The sequence below is a fragment of the Labrus mixtus genome, chromosome 5, assembly GCF_963584025.1.
Source record: "Labrus mixtus chromosome 5, fLabMix1.1, whole genome shotgun sequence".
Taxonomy (NCBI): domain Eukaryota; kingdom Metazoa; phylum Chordata; class Actinopteri; order Labriformes; family Labridae; genus Labrus; species Labrus mixtus.
Window position 1 is genome coordinate 8,903,087 of NC_083616.1, and position 17,066 is coordinate 8,920,152.

At 40.6% G+C, this 17,066-nt stretch overlaps 2 protein-coding genes across 12 annotated transcripts in view; one reads left to right on the top strand and one right to left on the bottom strand.

Moving 5' to 3' along the window:
- The first annotated feature begins 1,769 nt into the window (after positions 1-1,769).
- Positions 1,770-11,132, top strand: rflna (refilin A). The gene is made up of 4 exons (XM_061037623.1): positions 1,770-2,013; positions 2,155-2,538; positions 7,257-7,366; positions 7,483-11,132. Exons 2-4 carry the CDS (start codon positions 2,320-2,322, stop codon positions 7,814-7,816), a joined length of 663 nt encoding a protein of 220 aa, XP_060893606.1. The 5' UTR covers positions 1,770-2,013; positions 2,155-2,319; the 3' UTR covers positions 7,817-11,132.
- A 1,174-nt stretch (positions 11,133-12,306) lies between these two features.
- Positions 12,307-17,066, bottom strand: part of ncor2 (nuclear receptor corepressor 2) — a 96,724-nt gene continuing 91,964 nt past the window's right edge. For all 11 annotated transcript variants that reach the window (XM_061037635.1, XM_061037629.1, XM_061037626.1 and 8 more), the window contains 3 exons: positions 16,228-16,428; positions 15,453-15,632; positions 12,307-15,318 (listed from right to left, as the gene is read on the bottom strand). In XM_061037635.1, coding sequence (XP_060893618.1) covers positions 15,122-15,318; positions 15,453-15,632; positions 16,228-16,428 — 578 coding nt within the window. In that variant the 3' untranslated portion in view covers positions 12,307-15,121. The remainder of the gene's footprint in view (positions 15,319-15,452; positions 15,633-16,227; positions 16,429-17,066) is intronic.

Here is a 17,066-nt window from a genome sequence, read left to right on the forward strand (position 1 = left end):
ATGCTCTGATTTCTTTTTTGGCAGAGCTGCTTTTTGTAAGAGTAACAGTATGAACAGCAAGAACCGACATTATTTGAAGGGAGCGATCAAAAAGGAGTCAATTCTTTCTCCTCTGCCTGCTGTGATGACTGCTGACGGCTCACTCAGGTCCTCTGTGTCTGCTCGCTGTGAGTAAATGTGTGTCCCTGTGTTTGTGTGTGTTTGTACAACAAACTCTGGTTAGGTTCTGGTGGATGTGCAGCGATCCCACCCATCTCCACCCAGTCCTGAAATACACCAGGCAAGATGGTAACAGACACAGATCCACTGACAGGCTTTATGAAAGTAGCTGTTTGAATCCTTTAATAATCCCTCTAGAGACAATTTACTTTCTAAACCAAATCAAATGTATCCACAAAGGCGACTGACTGATTTCACAAAGGCTTAGATTAAACGCGGAGCATCATCAGGGGGTTTTCTCACATGGGGAAATCAAACGATTACAGGGGTAGAAATCTGTTGGATAATAACTTGGATAACTTGGATTGTTTAAGGTTTAAGGTAATACTTTTTCTCAAGCTAAAGTCGAAGCCCATTTTAATTATCATACCTCAGTCACTCAAGGTTTTACCAAAAACTGTTAACATGGGAAAAGAAAGTGAAGATTGTGAATAATAGCCAACATTGACATTCGGGGGGTCAACTTTTATTTCTGACTTTTTAAAGAAATTCAATTTAGCTGATTTTAATGTTTTAGTCTATATCTCATAAAGGAGTAGCCTACTGTTTTACCCAGTGACGTTTTAATAGTAAGAATTAAGAGCACGACTAGTCAGCTATTTAGCAGTTTCAACTCTAAGCTGTGCGACCTGCTAGCTTACATTAGGGTTACATTTTTTTAGAAAAGGGAGCACAAGTTTTAGCTAAGGCTAATATTGTTTTGCTAGACTCCCAATAAGGACAGCTAGCGTAATGTGCGGGTTCATCCATAGACACTTGACCTAACCCCAATCAGTGTGCCTTAATTACAAGATTCCTCAAATCAGGAATATGGGCAATATTGTTATATTTGTGTGTACATGTGGGCCTATGGGATATGCAATACTGATGATTCAACATGTAGTTTCTAACTTTAATTTTTGTTGTTATGCTGATGATACTGTTTTTTTATAGCTGTGGTGCTTCTCTCAAAAGGAGTAGTCTAATCAAATCACCTGCCTGTGATATTTATGTATTTTAAATTCTTGACTAAATGTGGAATGTGCCTCATCATGATAACAAAATAAATCGTTTTGTTTTCTCATGCAAGAAGGGAACCAACAGGCATTGAGGATATTGGCACAACTCAGGGGACTCTTGTTGTCATTTTGTTAGTATTTTGCTGCTACAAATTGTGATAAATGATTTGCTTACAATTAATAACTGCTGATCAATTAAGTTTTCACTTAGTTATAACTAAAAGTGGCATTTTATTTAATGCTAATCCCTCGATTAGGCTAATTGAGCTAATGACTCGACCTGCATGACAGGATTGAAGTATTTTGCTTAAAGTCTTTTCAGCAGGGAAGCTGTTCAGAAACACACTCTCTGCACTGTACAGCAGGAGCTAGGAGGACGTGCACGCCGCTGCTGGTTGTACATGGAAGTGATCCAGATCATGAGGGCTGGACTGGATCCAGGTGCAAAAAAAAAAAGAAAAAGCCTGGCAGGATCATTAAGAGGGAGAGCGCGCGCGCGCGCGCGCGCACACACACACACACACACACACACACACACACACACACACACACTGACACACAGTCAGAGCAGAGCAGAGCAGAGAGAGGCTCTCTCCAGATCGGTGCCAGACGCACGGAGGACTTTTGTTTTTGCGCGACTTGTTCAACGTTTGAGAAGTTTTTTTTAAATAACTATATTAAGAGTTGTTTGTTACTTACTCTGGTGTCAAGTGTGGCCTATTTAAATTGTGTTTCTTTTTGACGCTTATTTGGAATATTATCGGGATTTAAAGTTGGATACTGTCACTACGCGCAGGTAGGGTAAAGTTTGGAGAAATAAAGGCTGGGATTTACATCACTTTGTGGATGTTTTGTCCACGGTGGGTGCGGGCAATGATTTAACGAATATTTTATGATTTTTTTCTTCTTTTTTTTTTTACAACTTGTTTGCTTTCAGAAGTCATCCAGGAAAAGTTTCCCAGGGATTGTTTCATTTCGACCGAGGAGCGCGCAGCAGCTGCTCGCAGCGCTTCAGGAGAGAGAGAGAGAAAGAGAGAGAGAGAGAGACTTGTCAGTGCGACTTCGTCCGGGCTGATTTCAATTGTACTGAGCGGTCCCAGAAATGGTGGGGCACCTACATTTACAAGCGATGGATGATAGTCTAAAAGGAAAGAACCGAGAAGGGCTACTCGACAGTCCGGATTCGGGTCTGCCACCCAGTCCCAGTCCGCCCTTCTGCTCCCTCTCTCCGGGTCTGATCGAGTCGCGCTCCGGCAGCTGCACGACGCCCGTCGAAAGCCATCATGGATTTTATAAAAAGGAAAACAGAGAAGGCAAACTGGTAAGAGACACATCGCTGCATTTAGGCTATTCTACGTTTTGAAACAATTGTGATCTGAAGCAGTGATTCTGTTCTGCTTTCTGTCCTGAATAATTTCGCCTTCAGTCACTTATTTGACAACCAGAATGAACGGATAAAAACACTCAAATAATAAAGCTGCTGTGAGAGAAACTGAAAATCTGAGAGCAGTTTAGTGTTTGGCAAGAAACTGATTTTACTTCAAACCCACTCACCACATCTGGAAGCTCTCTCTCTCTCTCTCTCTCTCTCTCTCTCTCTCTCTGTCTCTCTCAATCCCTCCCTCTCTCTCTTTCTCACTCTGCACTAAATTCCTCAGCTGCAAACTTCACATGTTGCACTTGTGCTAAAGATGCCACAGAGTCCTGATAATAATGATACAAAAGAAAAGATTCACTCTGCTGCATCAGCTGAGCATTAACCACTTGGTTTCAGAGGGGTCAGTGGGTTGATTAGGCACAGTTGAGTTTCCAAGCTGGGGTCCAGGGACTCCCAGGGGTCTTTGCCAGGATTCAGGGCCCCACTGCAGGCTTATTACAAGTGGACGTAATCAACCCAGGTTTGTAATGGCTGTTGGCATGTATATGAGTGCAGGTACATATGAGCATGACTATTGTGACACGGTAATGGTGTTGGCTTAACATGGGGACTGTTCAACTCTGGGTTGGTCTCCATGGTGTGTCATTTCTGTCATGTTGATTAGAAGGCTGAGTCTCAGTGAAGTTATAATCATCACTGAGCAGGACTTTAAGCTCCAACATTTTTTTTTTTAAATAAGCCATCTGCTGCTGATTGCTCTCTTGTCCTCCTTAGAAAACCTTTTAAAATGAATGGGAAGAAGTAAGCGTAGTTCTTATTTATTAGATCAGTACTTCCCCATTCCTTTGGCAAAGTGAAGCAATGTTGATGTGCAACACCTTCTTTAAAGTCATTTACCTAAACGTGTAAATATCCCATAATGAAAAATTGATTATGTACAGGTGGGACTGACTCCAGCCCTCCAACAACCCCAAACGAGGACAACTGTAGAGATAATGCAGTAATAACAAAGTGATGAAAGTCAGAGTTGTGTAGCAGGAATGTAGATATTTGTTTCTGCTTTCGTCTTATTAATCACTTTGCCACCCTTGCTGGAATCTGCCAGTGTTGATGTTGTTGCTGTTGCACGATGGTCCACATGTGTTTCGCTCAGTCTGTGAACACTGATATCAAAATCATCAATCAAAGAAAATGCTGAAATAAAAAAGTGCAGGAAGCAGACAAACACAATAAAGTGTGTTAATCTAAGGCTCAAAACAAATGATTGAATAAAGCTAGATCTGCAGCTGGATGCCAGGATCTTGCAGGTTTAAATAATGTTCAGCTCTCAATGAAAAATGTCACTGTTCCTAATGGTACTATAAAATATTTGTTTCAATATGTCATCTCATATCCCACCACAGAAATGACCAATTTCATACATAAAACTGTATTGTGTTTTTTGAACAATATATCGCCATGCTTTTAAAGCCAGATAGATTACTGAATAATAAAATGTTAGGGTTAAAACTGCTTAATATCTCCATCGATTTGTGAAAAAAAAGCTTCTCTAAATACGGACCAAAGCAACCCAAGCCGAGATTAGTATATAGAGAGCTCAGGGACAGACATGACAAATCACAAAAATATAAATGACTCCATAGAAATGGATGCTAATTAATGCTGTTCCCAACCCTCTACCTTCCTTATCCTGCAGTGATTTGTGTGGCTCGTGACATAACGATGCTGATTTTAATGAAAAATAATTTCCAGGTCACTCCCAGCTTCAAAGTCTTAAGAACATGTCTGCGCAAGTCGGGGTGGCTTTTAAAGAGTCTGAAGGAGGCCTCAGAAATGCAGTGCTGCATCCTGGGAGTTGCGTGACATTCGGTGTGCTGAAGCCTGAGACAGAAAGAGAGAGAGAAGTCCTCTAATCCTCTGGAGGTTCAGAGAAGAAGGACTGCCCTCTTTGTGGTTTCCCTTTTTAAAGATCAGATCTGATAGAGGTTTGTGTTTCTAATCCTGTCTGTTTGCACGGAAAGAGTCAAACTTTCCACCACTTATTGTTTTTATAAAAGTTTCCTTGGGTTGTTTCGGTACATGTCTGTTTGCAGCATGTGAGGATAGACCTATGTGTGATTATTTTCATCGCAAATACATTTTTGTGTTGTTTTTGTATGCCACCTAAGAACAATCCCCAGGGTCTATTTCTGGGGTGTGGGGGCTTGTTAGGGCGGCTGCAGGACATTGCATAAGTGTTTGATGACCTCTCACTTCTAAATTAAACGTGGATAAATGCTCAGACGCTCTGTCTGTTTTCAAACATGAGAAAAACTTATGCTAATCCAGGATAATTAATCTAATATAAGCCTTAACATGTTATTAAATGACAAGAGGGACCAGATGCATGAAAAATACGAGTGTGGTCATGTCATCTCGGGTGCTTCAGTGCTTTAAAAGGTCATTAACATGTCCTGTTTAAGGATAACGGTCAAGTGTCAGTGGGATTAGACTGGAGGATAGATCTCATGACTTTTTTTAAAATCTGCCTCCCTGGGCGATATCGATGCTGCAAAATTAATGTCCTTGCAAACTCAGGATGTAAAATCTGAGGCTTTACTTTACAAACAGGCAGCAGTTGGAGGACTTGTGTTTGCGTTGGCGTTTGTCTCGACAGCTCTGCATTGTGCTTTGTACACTGTGTGGGTTTCTCAGCTGCAGACTGTTTTTACTGGGCAGAAATGTGTTTCCAGGGGGGTAAAGCTTTGTGTGCACACCAGGGGATCCTAGAGGTGACCTGCCAGCAATTCACGAGTGTTTGCATTTGCAGAAGTTTCCAGAATGCACCGTGCAGGAATACCTGGGATGCTCACCGTGCCCGCACAATATGAGCAGGACAGACAACAACATATTTGTAATGTTTCTGCAGGACATGAAGAAGAAACAGCAGAAAACAAACAGCCCACAGATGAAGGGTTTTAAGTCCTCTATGGTGAAACTAGCAGCTGTGAAAGTTCAGCTCCACTGTGCTGATAGTGTGTGTCAATGATCAGGTTATAGGTAAGACGAGCCGCCATGCCCTTGGCCTGTTCTCGCTCGTTCCATGTAGTGGCATGTGCGCTCAACTGCAGCCAAACCACAGCATGTGACAGCCTCCTATGTGAAATGTGAGAGAGGCCGGCGCTGTGGACGGTGGGCCATTTGATTCAGAGGTGGTCAGTATGTGGAGACAAATGTGCAAACACCACGATTCACAGTGTTGGAAAGGATCTGTTTCTTATTGGTACAGGTCTGTTTGTCAAAGATTAGGGATCGGCACAGACCCTGTTCATAAGGTTTATTGGGTACCGATATTATCATGAGGAAATCATATCCTATCTGATATCTGCACTGCTTCAAACAGAAGCTCTGAAAGAATCCCTTGAATTCATAAAAGATTATTTTACAGCTGAAACAAGTAATCAAAAAATAAATCAGTGATCAGGCAGAAAATTCCCAGGTAGCAGTATAGAAATGTTGAGTAATTAGCTCTGCCAAAGAAGTGGTTATGTTTTTACTTTGTCTATCCATCAATACAGTACTTACCTATTCTGCTCACCCTTTTAGGGGTTGTGGGGGGCTGGAGCTTACAGCAGTTGTCTTTTGACGAGGCAACTGGACAGTTTACCTGGACAGGTCAGCAGTCAATCCCAGGGCTGACATACAGCCAGTCACACTCACATTCACACCGATGGGAAATGTAGAGTGACTAATTGACCCAACAAGTATTTAGTTGGACTGTGGGTGAAAGCCAGAGTCCCAAGAGGGTATGCACGGGGAGAACATGCCAATACCTCACAGAAAGGTTCCTGTCGGGCAAGGGATTTGAACCAGGAACCTTCCTGCTATCCAGCAACCTGTGTCTGCCTATCTAACCTCATTTAATCATTTAAATTTAATTGAATTAATTTATGCTGGTATAAGGATGTTTAATAAAACTAGGAAAATAATAATGGCCAGATTTATATTTATTGACTGTTATTCTAAAGCAAAATGTAAATTTCAATGAAAATAAACCACTATTCATATCAGGAAACTTGTTACAGAAAGTATTACTACCGAGCAATTTGAAACACTAAGTTGCCTTTTTCTTGAATCATCATTTCTCAGTTTGGTTACAGCTGCTCTGTAGACTCATTTTAATAAGTGTGTTTCACTTTTCTGTAACTACTGTGGACCCAACATCTGTGTCTACACACACACACACACACACACACACACACACACACACACACTGACACTCACAGGCTGTAAGGATCACACGTCTCCAGCCGGCCTGAGCTGCAGTGAAACCTTGCAGGAGAGACATTTACCACCAACACTTCATTTAACTAGACCCACACAGCGTAATTATATGGATTAAAATGGAAGTGTTGCCCCCACTGCTGCATTTTTCTGTCTAATTGTTGTTGTAGTAATCACCATGCGAGTTCTCATGAGGAGCTGATCAAGGAGTGTGTTTTCCTGAATGCGGGAGGGGAGCGATGTGTTGTTGGCTTGGCTGAAACCCTAAAAAACGCTGACATTTTTGGGTCTTTTACTGGAATTCCTTGAATGGACACGTTGGCAGGCTGATTACAAACAGTTCAGCAGTTCATGGAGGTTTGTGTGAGATTGTGACTCTTGTGTTTCCTTCTGCACAGCTGCCCTACCTGCTGCTGAACTCCACAGGGACGGACCCAAAGACTCGCATGCACCCTGTGTTCTTTGGAGAAAGCATCGAGGTCAACCCCAAACCAGAACAGGAGATCAAGTAAGAGAGCTTCCTTTAATATGGAGCTTATTTTGATCAATATTTCCTGTGTCAACACCCCCCCCTGGTGGTAAACTTTTGAGGTTTTTAAAGAGCTTTCACTTTCTTTTCTTCAGGTGCAACTCAGAGGTCAAGTACGACTCCGACAAGCATTACCGGGACCAGGTCTACTGCGCCCCTGTTCCAACTGCAACCTCCTTCAGTGAGACAGTGGTGGCTGTGCGAGACTGCACCTGGAGGAGCTACAAGTCCCAGGTGTACCTGGAGCCACGGCAGAAGCCCATCAGCTACCGGAGCACCACCATCATCTACCCGAAACACGCAAAGAACACTTACCGCACTACGCTCAACTACAATGCTACTGGGTCACGCCGCTGGTTTGTGTCCACGGTGCAGCTGGAGTCAAGCGAGGATACGAGTCCCTGTATCATCTACACAGAGGACCTGTAGAGCCCAGACTAGAGAGAGGACGTCCTGGTCTTCTTGTTTTTTATTTGGAGGACGAGAAACTTTGAAGGCCCGATTTGAAAGGGAAATACTTTAAGTAACATCTGGATTCTCTACTCTGTTCAATATGGAGGAAACTCTAGTAACCCTTTAGTGATTCTTCACCTGAGTGTAGACTCTCTTCTGATGCAGTCTTTAAAAAGGGGAGGGGGTCCTTTGGCTGTTTCAACAGTTAATGTCTTATTTAATACAAGAGTTGACAAATTGGTGGCCTTTGCTCTCCTTCCGGTTGGAGTGAGGGCAGAAACAGATGTGTTTTTATATAGAGGAAAGTCATGATGGTATATGTCGTGGATTTAAGATGAGTCACACCAATGCAAAGCTTTCTAATGTGGCTTTATTGCACTTGTTTTCTGAATATCAGCAGTCCTCTCAGTGGACTCGACATTGCAGGAGGTTATTTCAGTGCTGCATATGAAAAGTTGGACCAAAGATAGTTTGAACAGTATTGTTTTTGGATCACCTCGACATACCGAGACACAAGACTTTGATCAAGCATTTGACCGAGATAAAATGCATTTTTCAATTTTTCCACAGGCAGAATAGTCTCCAGGGTAAGGACTGGTGTTTAATCAAAAGGACGAAAGCACAATAAAAGGGACATTTTTCTATCCTCTAAAACTTGGTTTCAAATCTTAAAGGTTCAATGTGTTAAAATGAGATCTATTTTGCGAGGTGAGTCATTATCTTTATAAGTAAGTTTTCATTTGTGTATAATCACTTAAAAATAGTTTTAAGAAATGTTTGCAATATTGTTCAAAGAAGCCATAAATGGACAAACCAAACTCTGACTTTGGAGATGGCCTTTAAATTGTACAATTGTTTAAGTCACAATCTCCCAGCTATTAGTGTCTCTCTCTATTGAATATTAAACTGGGTAAGATAAACTTATCTTCTATTGAACACTTTGATTAAGAGACTGTCAGATTTAAGGCTGTTTTTGTTCAAAGGTCTTTAGGAGGTGCAGAAGGGTTGAATAGCAACAATCAAGAAGTTTGGGTATTAAAAAAACTATCCTTGTTATTTATTAAGAGTTAAGACATTCATTTAATCTGTTTAGTTGGGGCTTTGGTGGGACTTCATCCTCTGTAGTTAGAGGATGTTGATTGGGGCCTTTAATGATGACAATCATTATTTTGTTTTTCAGTCAGATGATGGAGCTGTTCACAAAAAAACCTGAAATTGAGGGAACCATCAGGGAAAAGTTTTTTTACTTTTAAATACTTCTTTGTTGAACACTAAAACATTAATTATTTTAACTGCAATTGTTCCTGGATGGTTTAGTTCTACAAGTATTTGATGACAATCTTTTTCAACTTCAAATGATGTAAAAGCTGTTCTGGATTAAGTCTGCACCAGCTGTATGTGAAGTCAAGTTCTCTTTGATGTAATTTTGTTCCTCTAAGACTGTGATGAAGACATTTGAGAATTTAAAGGTAGACACATGAGATTAAATGCAGATACAAAGTGTCTTAAAACTGTTGAGGTAGAAAAAAAAATGTGTGGATTAAAAAAGTTTGTGTCAAAAAAGTCAGACAGTAAACAAACAGTTGAAGTGACAAAAACAGATGAGGTGGCAAAAAACAATTAAGGGTGCAAAGAAACAGTTCAAGTGACAAGTTTAGTGATGTAGTCACATCACACTAAAGTGTGTGCAAGATTAGGATAAGTCGATAGTTTCAGACTATGAAGATAAATGATGATACACAAAACCTGATACTGTTTTAGCCATTAAAGATAAAGTTTATGCTAAGTCATTTAGCATATCGATTTCCCCCACAAATAAGACTTTAAAGAGGCAGACAATATATAAAACTGAAGTATCTGTCCTTGTTAATATACTTGTTAATAACCTATACTTGCTTCAGTTAATCTATGTGCACGTTGAGATGTTTGGGGTTTAAGCTAACCTAGCTAACATCATTTGGTCGTTTAGTCTTAGCATTAACTTTGGTAATTTAAGGCTTGTTGTGAAACGCTATTAAAAATCTTTAGTTTCAGGTTATTGGCTTCATACATATCAAATATTACCTCTAATTTTTCACTCTAAGCTGCTCTTAACATTTTGTACATTAGCAAGCCAACGTTAGCTTTGTCATTTGGTCTTGTCAGTGTAGCCAACACCAGGCAGTTATTGGCAACAAATACAAATATTTAATTGAAACCAATATCTATTAAACTCACACTGGTGGACCGTTTGGTTTGAACTTAGCTTGAAATTACAAATAGCTGGTGCAACTGATTGTTTCGTGTTGTTTTCAGGTACCAACAGGTTGTCATATAAGGCAGTTTCTGATTCAATGAATAAATGACATGTAAAAAGGGGAGCAGTGAAACCTGAGTTCCCTGCTGAAGATGTAAAATAGATTTTAATTGAGTGTTTCCATGACTTTTTGTTGGGTCTTTCTTTTATGCACTCACCAGACACTTAATGAGCTACAACTGTACCATTTAACATTTGTGATGGAGACAATTTAAACTGAAATACAAGCAATGTAGAGAAATAATTCTAGGCAGAGCAACTCACATCACATTAAACTGTACATTCGGACCTAATGAAGTAGTTGGAGATATATAGTTTGTATTCAAAAAATAAGATAACTCATCATGGAAAATATTGAAACTTTGGAATTTACCTCAAATTGTCTTAGATATGAGTTTTATTTCTTTACAAATGTGTTTCCTGACTGTCCTTCGAGGTCTTGAGTTTGCGTTGGTGGTGTTGTTTTTCACGATTTAAATGCCCTGCGGTTCAGTGTAGGAGAGATGTGGATGGCATAAAGCTGAGGTGATGCATCAGTACTGTGCGATAAGGTGCTGTGTTTCAAAGAGGGGAACTGTAAGTGAAGATAAACCAAGAGCAAGATGAGAAAAGCAATCTGCTCTTTCCGAAGACAATTTGGAGAGGATTATTTTTTAGAAGGCTCTTTATGAAAAATGGTTACGTTCTGGGTGAGGTGACGGAGAAGGTGATGTAGAGTTTTGTTATGTGTTGGTGGTCTGTGAGATGTCAGAGAGTGATGGGAGAAAGTTGGTGGGTGTTTAAAACGTTGGTGGTTTTGTGAGAGATACTTTTGTGTTTCCGAACACTTGATTTTTGTAACTGTAAAATATTTTCCTCTTGTATATGTGGCATCGAGGCACTTCATAATTCTCTTTATATTTTTGTACGTCAATCATTGCTCCTGTTCTGATCCAAGGACATAATTTAAAAAGATGTATATCCTTATTGAATAAAAAAAGAATTCCCAAACCCTAAGCTTCTGTGCTGAGTGCATTTGTTGTCTTACTTTTTATCTTCCTGCTGAGCACAAGTTCATTTTTTATGTTTCTGAAAAAATGGGAAAGAGGAAGTTCTCCAGACGTAGAGAGGACCCCCTTTCTTTGCTCTGTTCCTGTTATTTAATCCAAAGCCAAGTTAAGATTTATGGAAACACAGTCCTGGAGGCTCCCTCTGTGGTCTGGCCAAACTGGTGCTGTACAATCAAAACACCTGATCAGTTTACAGTTTACAGGCAAGAGAGCAGAAACCATGTCTCTATTAAGTACTCATTCATCTTGTTTAAAAACAGCTAAGTAAGACCATTTCAAAAGGAACAACATGGGGTACTTTTTGGGGGTTGGAAGTAGGATTCAATTCTAAAATGTAAATGGAGAACAGAAGCCTGATGAAGTTCTTAGTATACTTTGTGGGCATAAATATGTCTTGCATGTGCAAATACATGCAGTTAAAAAACACAAGGTAACAAGGTTTACACATGTTGGCACACTAAAAACACTGTTTCTCGATTACTGAGTTATGATATAGTGTTATGGGGTAGCAGGCTGACTGTAAAATGTTAATGACAACTGGGTCAAACTATTTTTCATAAAAAATGTCTTTGCAAAGGGGATTCTGTACCGTTGTTCTGAAGGTAGACGCTGAAAGTGGTGATATAATGGATGACTGTAGTACCTTAAAATGTTCCCCCTTATTTGTTGGGACTGCCTTTTCATGAATATGGGTCAGTTTGTTTGCAGCCTGTGTACTGTGCTGCTAAATTTAACCACCAAGGAAAGCTTTGCCTGACGTAATTTTAGGATGAAGGGGTCATATCGGACTGTTTGACCTTTATACAAATGAGAGCCGATAAGTCCCAGCTGAACAGCACTTTGAACATCAATTGTTCACATCATGACGGTAAGAGTTAAAAACAGCAGAAACAAGAGTTGGAATCCGCATTTAGGCATCTTATTTTGAGCCATCTACTCTATATGATGCTGAGGAGAATCCAGAATTATCAACATCAAATACATTCAAAAATATATTACTACTGCCCCCTGGTGGTGCTTGACTTTTATTACTTTGGACCTGACATTCCCTGCAAGACCAAATAAATCAAGGTTTGTATGAATACATACACAAGGATAAATAACATGACTCAGAGACTATGAATGGCAATAAGCTTTTTATTTAAACATTAAGGCAGTGTCTTTTTTTGTTTTCATTTTTACACTGCTATCCACAAAGCTTGCTGGTGGGCATGTAGAATTAAACCATGTGAATATTTCTTTTTCTTTCTTTTTTTTTTTTTAAATCGTAATACCAACCTTAAAGCAAGCCACATAAATATTTACATCTCTTCAGTTTTATATACAATCCTTGCTATTATACAGTGGGTTACAATAAAAAAAAAAATCATTATGCACAAAAATGGTTGAACAATGTTTACCGTTTATGTCAATCCCACCCCACCCCCCACCCCCGCCCATGTTTGGACAGTCCAGGGAACACTTCAGAAATCAAAGTTTACGTATTGAATGACTGTTTTTGATTTGTGACATGACAGAAATCAAAACAAGCTGTATGCACAACAACAAAATGATGCATGTTAAAATCGTATCAGTGTACTGTTAAAACAATGTACTCGTCTGTCATCGGTTTAGGGAGCAGCTGGATATGGCTTAGTTTGTTTAACTGTCACATTCTTCAATATGATCATGGATTATTAAACACTAAGAGAGATCAATGGACAAACCTGGCTGTACTTTTCCCTAACTGGATGAAATAACAAACCGTCTATAGGGGGATAAAATTCAGACCTAAAACCATTTTCTGCAGATGTGGCATGCTTTATGATTGACCATAGGACAGGTATGATGTAAGAGGGAGAGGAGGTAGTCATATAACAGTCATGTTTGTGTGATGACAAAATGAACTACAGATAGGAGAGGTTAGCCTTTGTAAAAAATGTTCACAAACATTGTGTCAGACTTGTCAATCAGAGGTAGGAACCCCGGTTGCACAAAGTCAAATGCTAATCCGCAACATTAAAATAGAGAGGGATGTTTTAAACACGGCAGAAAAAATTTAACAAGTGCCCAAATGATTCAGAAACTTAACAGAATGAATATCTTCCCCTTAACATCATCTAACCAGAAGAAAACGTGAAGTGTGATTAGGAAGTATGTCAAATGTGTGAGTGGAGATAACATGAGATGCAGGCCCTGGTTCGCAGTATTAGTTTGTTTTAATAATATATCTAAACAGTTAAAGTTTTAAAATCTAATAATCTGTGATTGATTTGATGATCGAATGACAAAAAGCACATGTAAAACTTGTTAAAAAAGGACGTTTTGTTTGCTTGTTTCAGATTTCCCTGCGTGGATAGTTTTCCCCCTTCATGGGGGGCTTGAAGAAAAAAAGAAAAGGTTGTGCGTCAATTGATAAATTCAGTTCTGTATATGTAAGATAAATGGCACTTAACACTAGGACTATCTCATAATGTACAAAAATCTGCCTGATTGAGGAGTCAGGTCTTAGCTCCTTCCCGAGGCAGTAAAAGGTTAAAGTCAGACCGTCACAAACGGTTCCTAGACGGGATTCTAGCGAGCTAGCTGAAGCCGACGTCGCTTTGGACCGAGGGTTATAGAAAGATGGCTTTTTTTTCACCACTTTAATGTGAGTAAACTCCAAGTGCTGCTGTGGAGTTTGTCTGTAAGCAGCTTTAAGGTTGATGTGCACCTGCTCGAAGCGGCTAAGTCGTCACTGAAATGTGATTGTCGCTTTGAGTGTGGGAGCGCTAAAGAACATTATGACAAAAATTAAACCCATAAGTGTGGTAGGATATCTCCGTGATGAGGTGTCTATTCTTAAATCAATTTTTCACCTCCCCCAGGAAACACAGATTCTTAAAAATGCCATTGTGAACAGATTGACAACTAAGTGCTTAATATCCAAAAACGGTTTCAACAAACACAGACATGGTTAATATAAAAACAGTGAGAAAGTGTCACTGGTTTCAGTGCCATCCATCTGGCAAATCATCTCTCCCCGCATGGACGCCTGAAGTCAACAGGCCTTCCCCGTTCCTCAGGACCCCTCCCTCCCCTAATATATGACATCAGCATGAACAGCATGTTTACCCTGTAAACCATGATATGACCCTCCCGCATAACAATCTCTGACCCCCGTCCATTCCCCCCCAAAAAAGATACATCATTGCAGATAATAGACAACAAATGACACCATCAAAGGTTCACCATCAAAATGTACGACAGGTCTCAGCTCACATTCCAAACACAGGACTGGACTGAATTTAAAAGAAATAACCAAAAAAAAAAGAAAGGAAAACAGGATGTTGATTCTCCTCTCGTCCGCTTGTATGAATTGTTGTAGTGTTAGCAGCGCGCAGGCCGCCTGCACCGGGAGTCCACTGTGAGGAAACATGAGAGGGTCCACCGCTGTGTTGGTCCGATCTGTACTCAAAATCTGTCACTCGAGCCGTCGTCAGGTTCATGATCAGACCAACAACAGGACCTCAGAGTCCCCTACTTGCAAAGTGTCAGCACATTAGAGCGCTACACCTAAAAAGTGCAGGTCCATGTGTCTTTATTGTTAAGGCCAGTGAGGAAAAGTAGTAAAGTTTAAAAAAAAAAGAAGTGATTTGTCCTTTAGAGTAGTTCTGGAGTGAATGCACAAGTGCTAACACACGCATACACATACACACACACACGCACGCACACACGCACACACACATATACTCACACATGGAGCAGCAGTGTTACAGCTCAGTGTTGTTGACATGATGCTTGCTTCATGACTGACAGAGGAAATTCAGAGGAGTGGAATGGTGCAGGGAGGTTTGCAGGTGCCAGTAGGTGTGTGCGTGTGTGTGTGTGTGTGTGTGTATGTGTGTGTGTGTGTTGCTGCAGCAGCAATGAGTGGGTTGACTGTTAGCAGGTCCTGTGGTACGGCAGATTTTCAGGTCACTCGCTGTCAGACAGGGTCTCATACTGAGACATGAGCAGAGGTTTTGGTTCCTCCTCCCAGGAACGGCCCTGTCCAGGTGCTAACCCGGGTCCCTGGCCACCCTGCTGCCCAGAGGAAGGAGAGGGAGCGGACACTGTGCCGCTGGGGAAACGCATTATCAACGGGTTACACGGGAATGGGGTAGGAGTTGAACCTGCAGAGAGCAGAGTGACAGAAGAGTTATGATATGTTTCAACATTTATCTCCTCTTTTTGAACAACAAGTTCGATAAACTGAATCATCAAACCAGAGGAAAGTGAATCAAAGACTCACAAAAAGGTTTCTTACCGGTGGATGAAGGCCGATCCTCCCACACACGGTTGGTGAGAGGAGTTCGTCTGTTGCAGTCTCCCTCAGAGTGGACCGAGGAGACAGACGACGGTCTCTCCCCCCCCGACAGGCCCGGTCCTGGAGATTTGGCCTTCCGTCCATTAGAGCGCCCGTTGCCCTTTGAGGACTTTCCCCCACCTGCAGACAGAGGAGTCGGAGCTTAAACCCAGTGTCCCAGTCTCAACAGTGTGGAAATCAAACCAGCTCTTAAGAGCCCGGTGGCTCAGTTTTAGAGCTGACACAGTGCAGATGAGAAAACTGAACCACAGGCTTTTGGCTAAAGAGAACAGTAATATTGCTTTAATGTTATGTGCAAACTAATTGAAAGCAAATAATCAAATACATAATTCAATCTCTCAGTATTTAATTTTTTAACTGTTTGTAATAAATAAGATCGACAAAGCTGTTAGAAGAGGCTTCAAAGAAGACTTAAAAATAAGAATTAACTGGAAACATTTAAAAGGGAGGAAAAACTTGAACACAATAATGAGTAAGCATATTTGCCAAATGATTAAATGATGACTCTTTGACTTTTTAAGTAGAACCACTGAGTCAGCAGATCAGATTATTAAAGGTTCAGTTGTGTTCTGCACTAAAAAAAAGCCATGAGAACCAGAACCAGGGTCTTGAAGGACACATTTTTAAATTACTCCAAATGTCATTCCAGGATGTTGAAAACTGCTCAAAAATGGACAGCATGGAGAGACTACATTGGTGTCACAGGACGTCTCACCTTGTGAGAAAGAGTCGTCACCGCGTCCGTCAGGCATATTTGAGGACACACCGGAGCCCATCATGTTGGCAGCGTTGGATGGCGGACGTTCTTCAGACTGTTCATCATATTTGCCCATTAAGGCTTTTCTTATGATGGCCTCAAGGCCGATTGAGTTTCCGGGGGTCTCAGGGGTCGGGTGGCAGCGTACACTCACAGGTCCTATGAAAAAGAAAAAGTGTTTAAAAAGTTAAGAGGAAGAAAGCCAGTACAGAGAGTGCAATCACACAGACAGGGTGGGAAGGGGGCCGGAAGATACAGCGTTGAACAGAGTGAGAAATGATGGTCACAGCATTACAGAGCAGACAAAAGAGAGGCTGAAAAAGCAGATTCCATAGAGAAGTACTACACAAAACATCCTTCTTTCCAACATGTTATCCTCTACAAATAAACACATGCTCATTTTAAATCTGAGAATTCATGCTGTGGCTTTAGATAGCAGTATAAGTGGATCTACATTTTCCTGTTGATGTTTGTAAAATACAAAGTTTGAAACCAAAACAAAAGTCGCTCATTAACATTGCTGCCTGCAGTTTGTCAGATAAACATTGAGAATACACGTCATGATGATTTATTTACGTTTTCTGTATATACTAGCTACTTTTAAGCTCTATACTGATGGTCATAATTGAATTCATATTAAAGATGTGGCGTTCAAACTGTATTTATTTGTTTTGCTTAACATTAGTGTGAGGATGATGTGAACGTTACATTTATATTTATGTTTGCAGAATGAAGAGCTTTACATGTATTGATCACAAAGTTACACAATGCTGCTCAATTAACACCTTCTATAAACA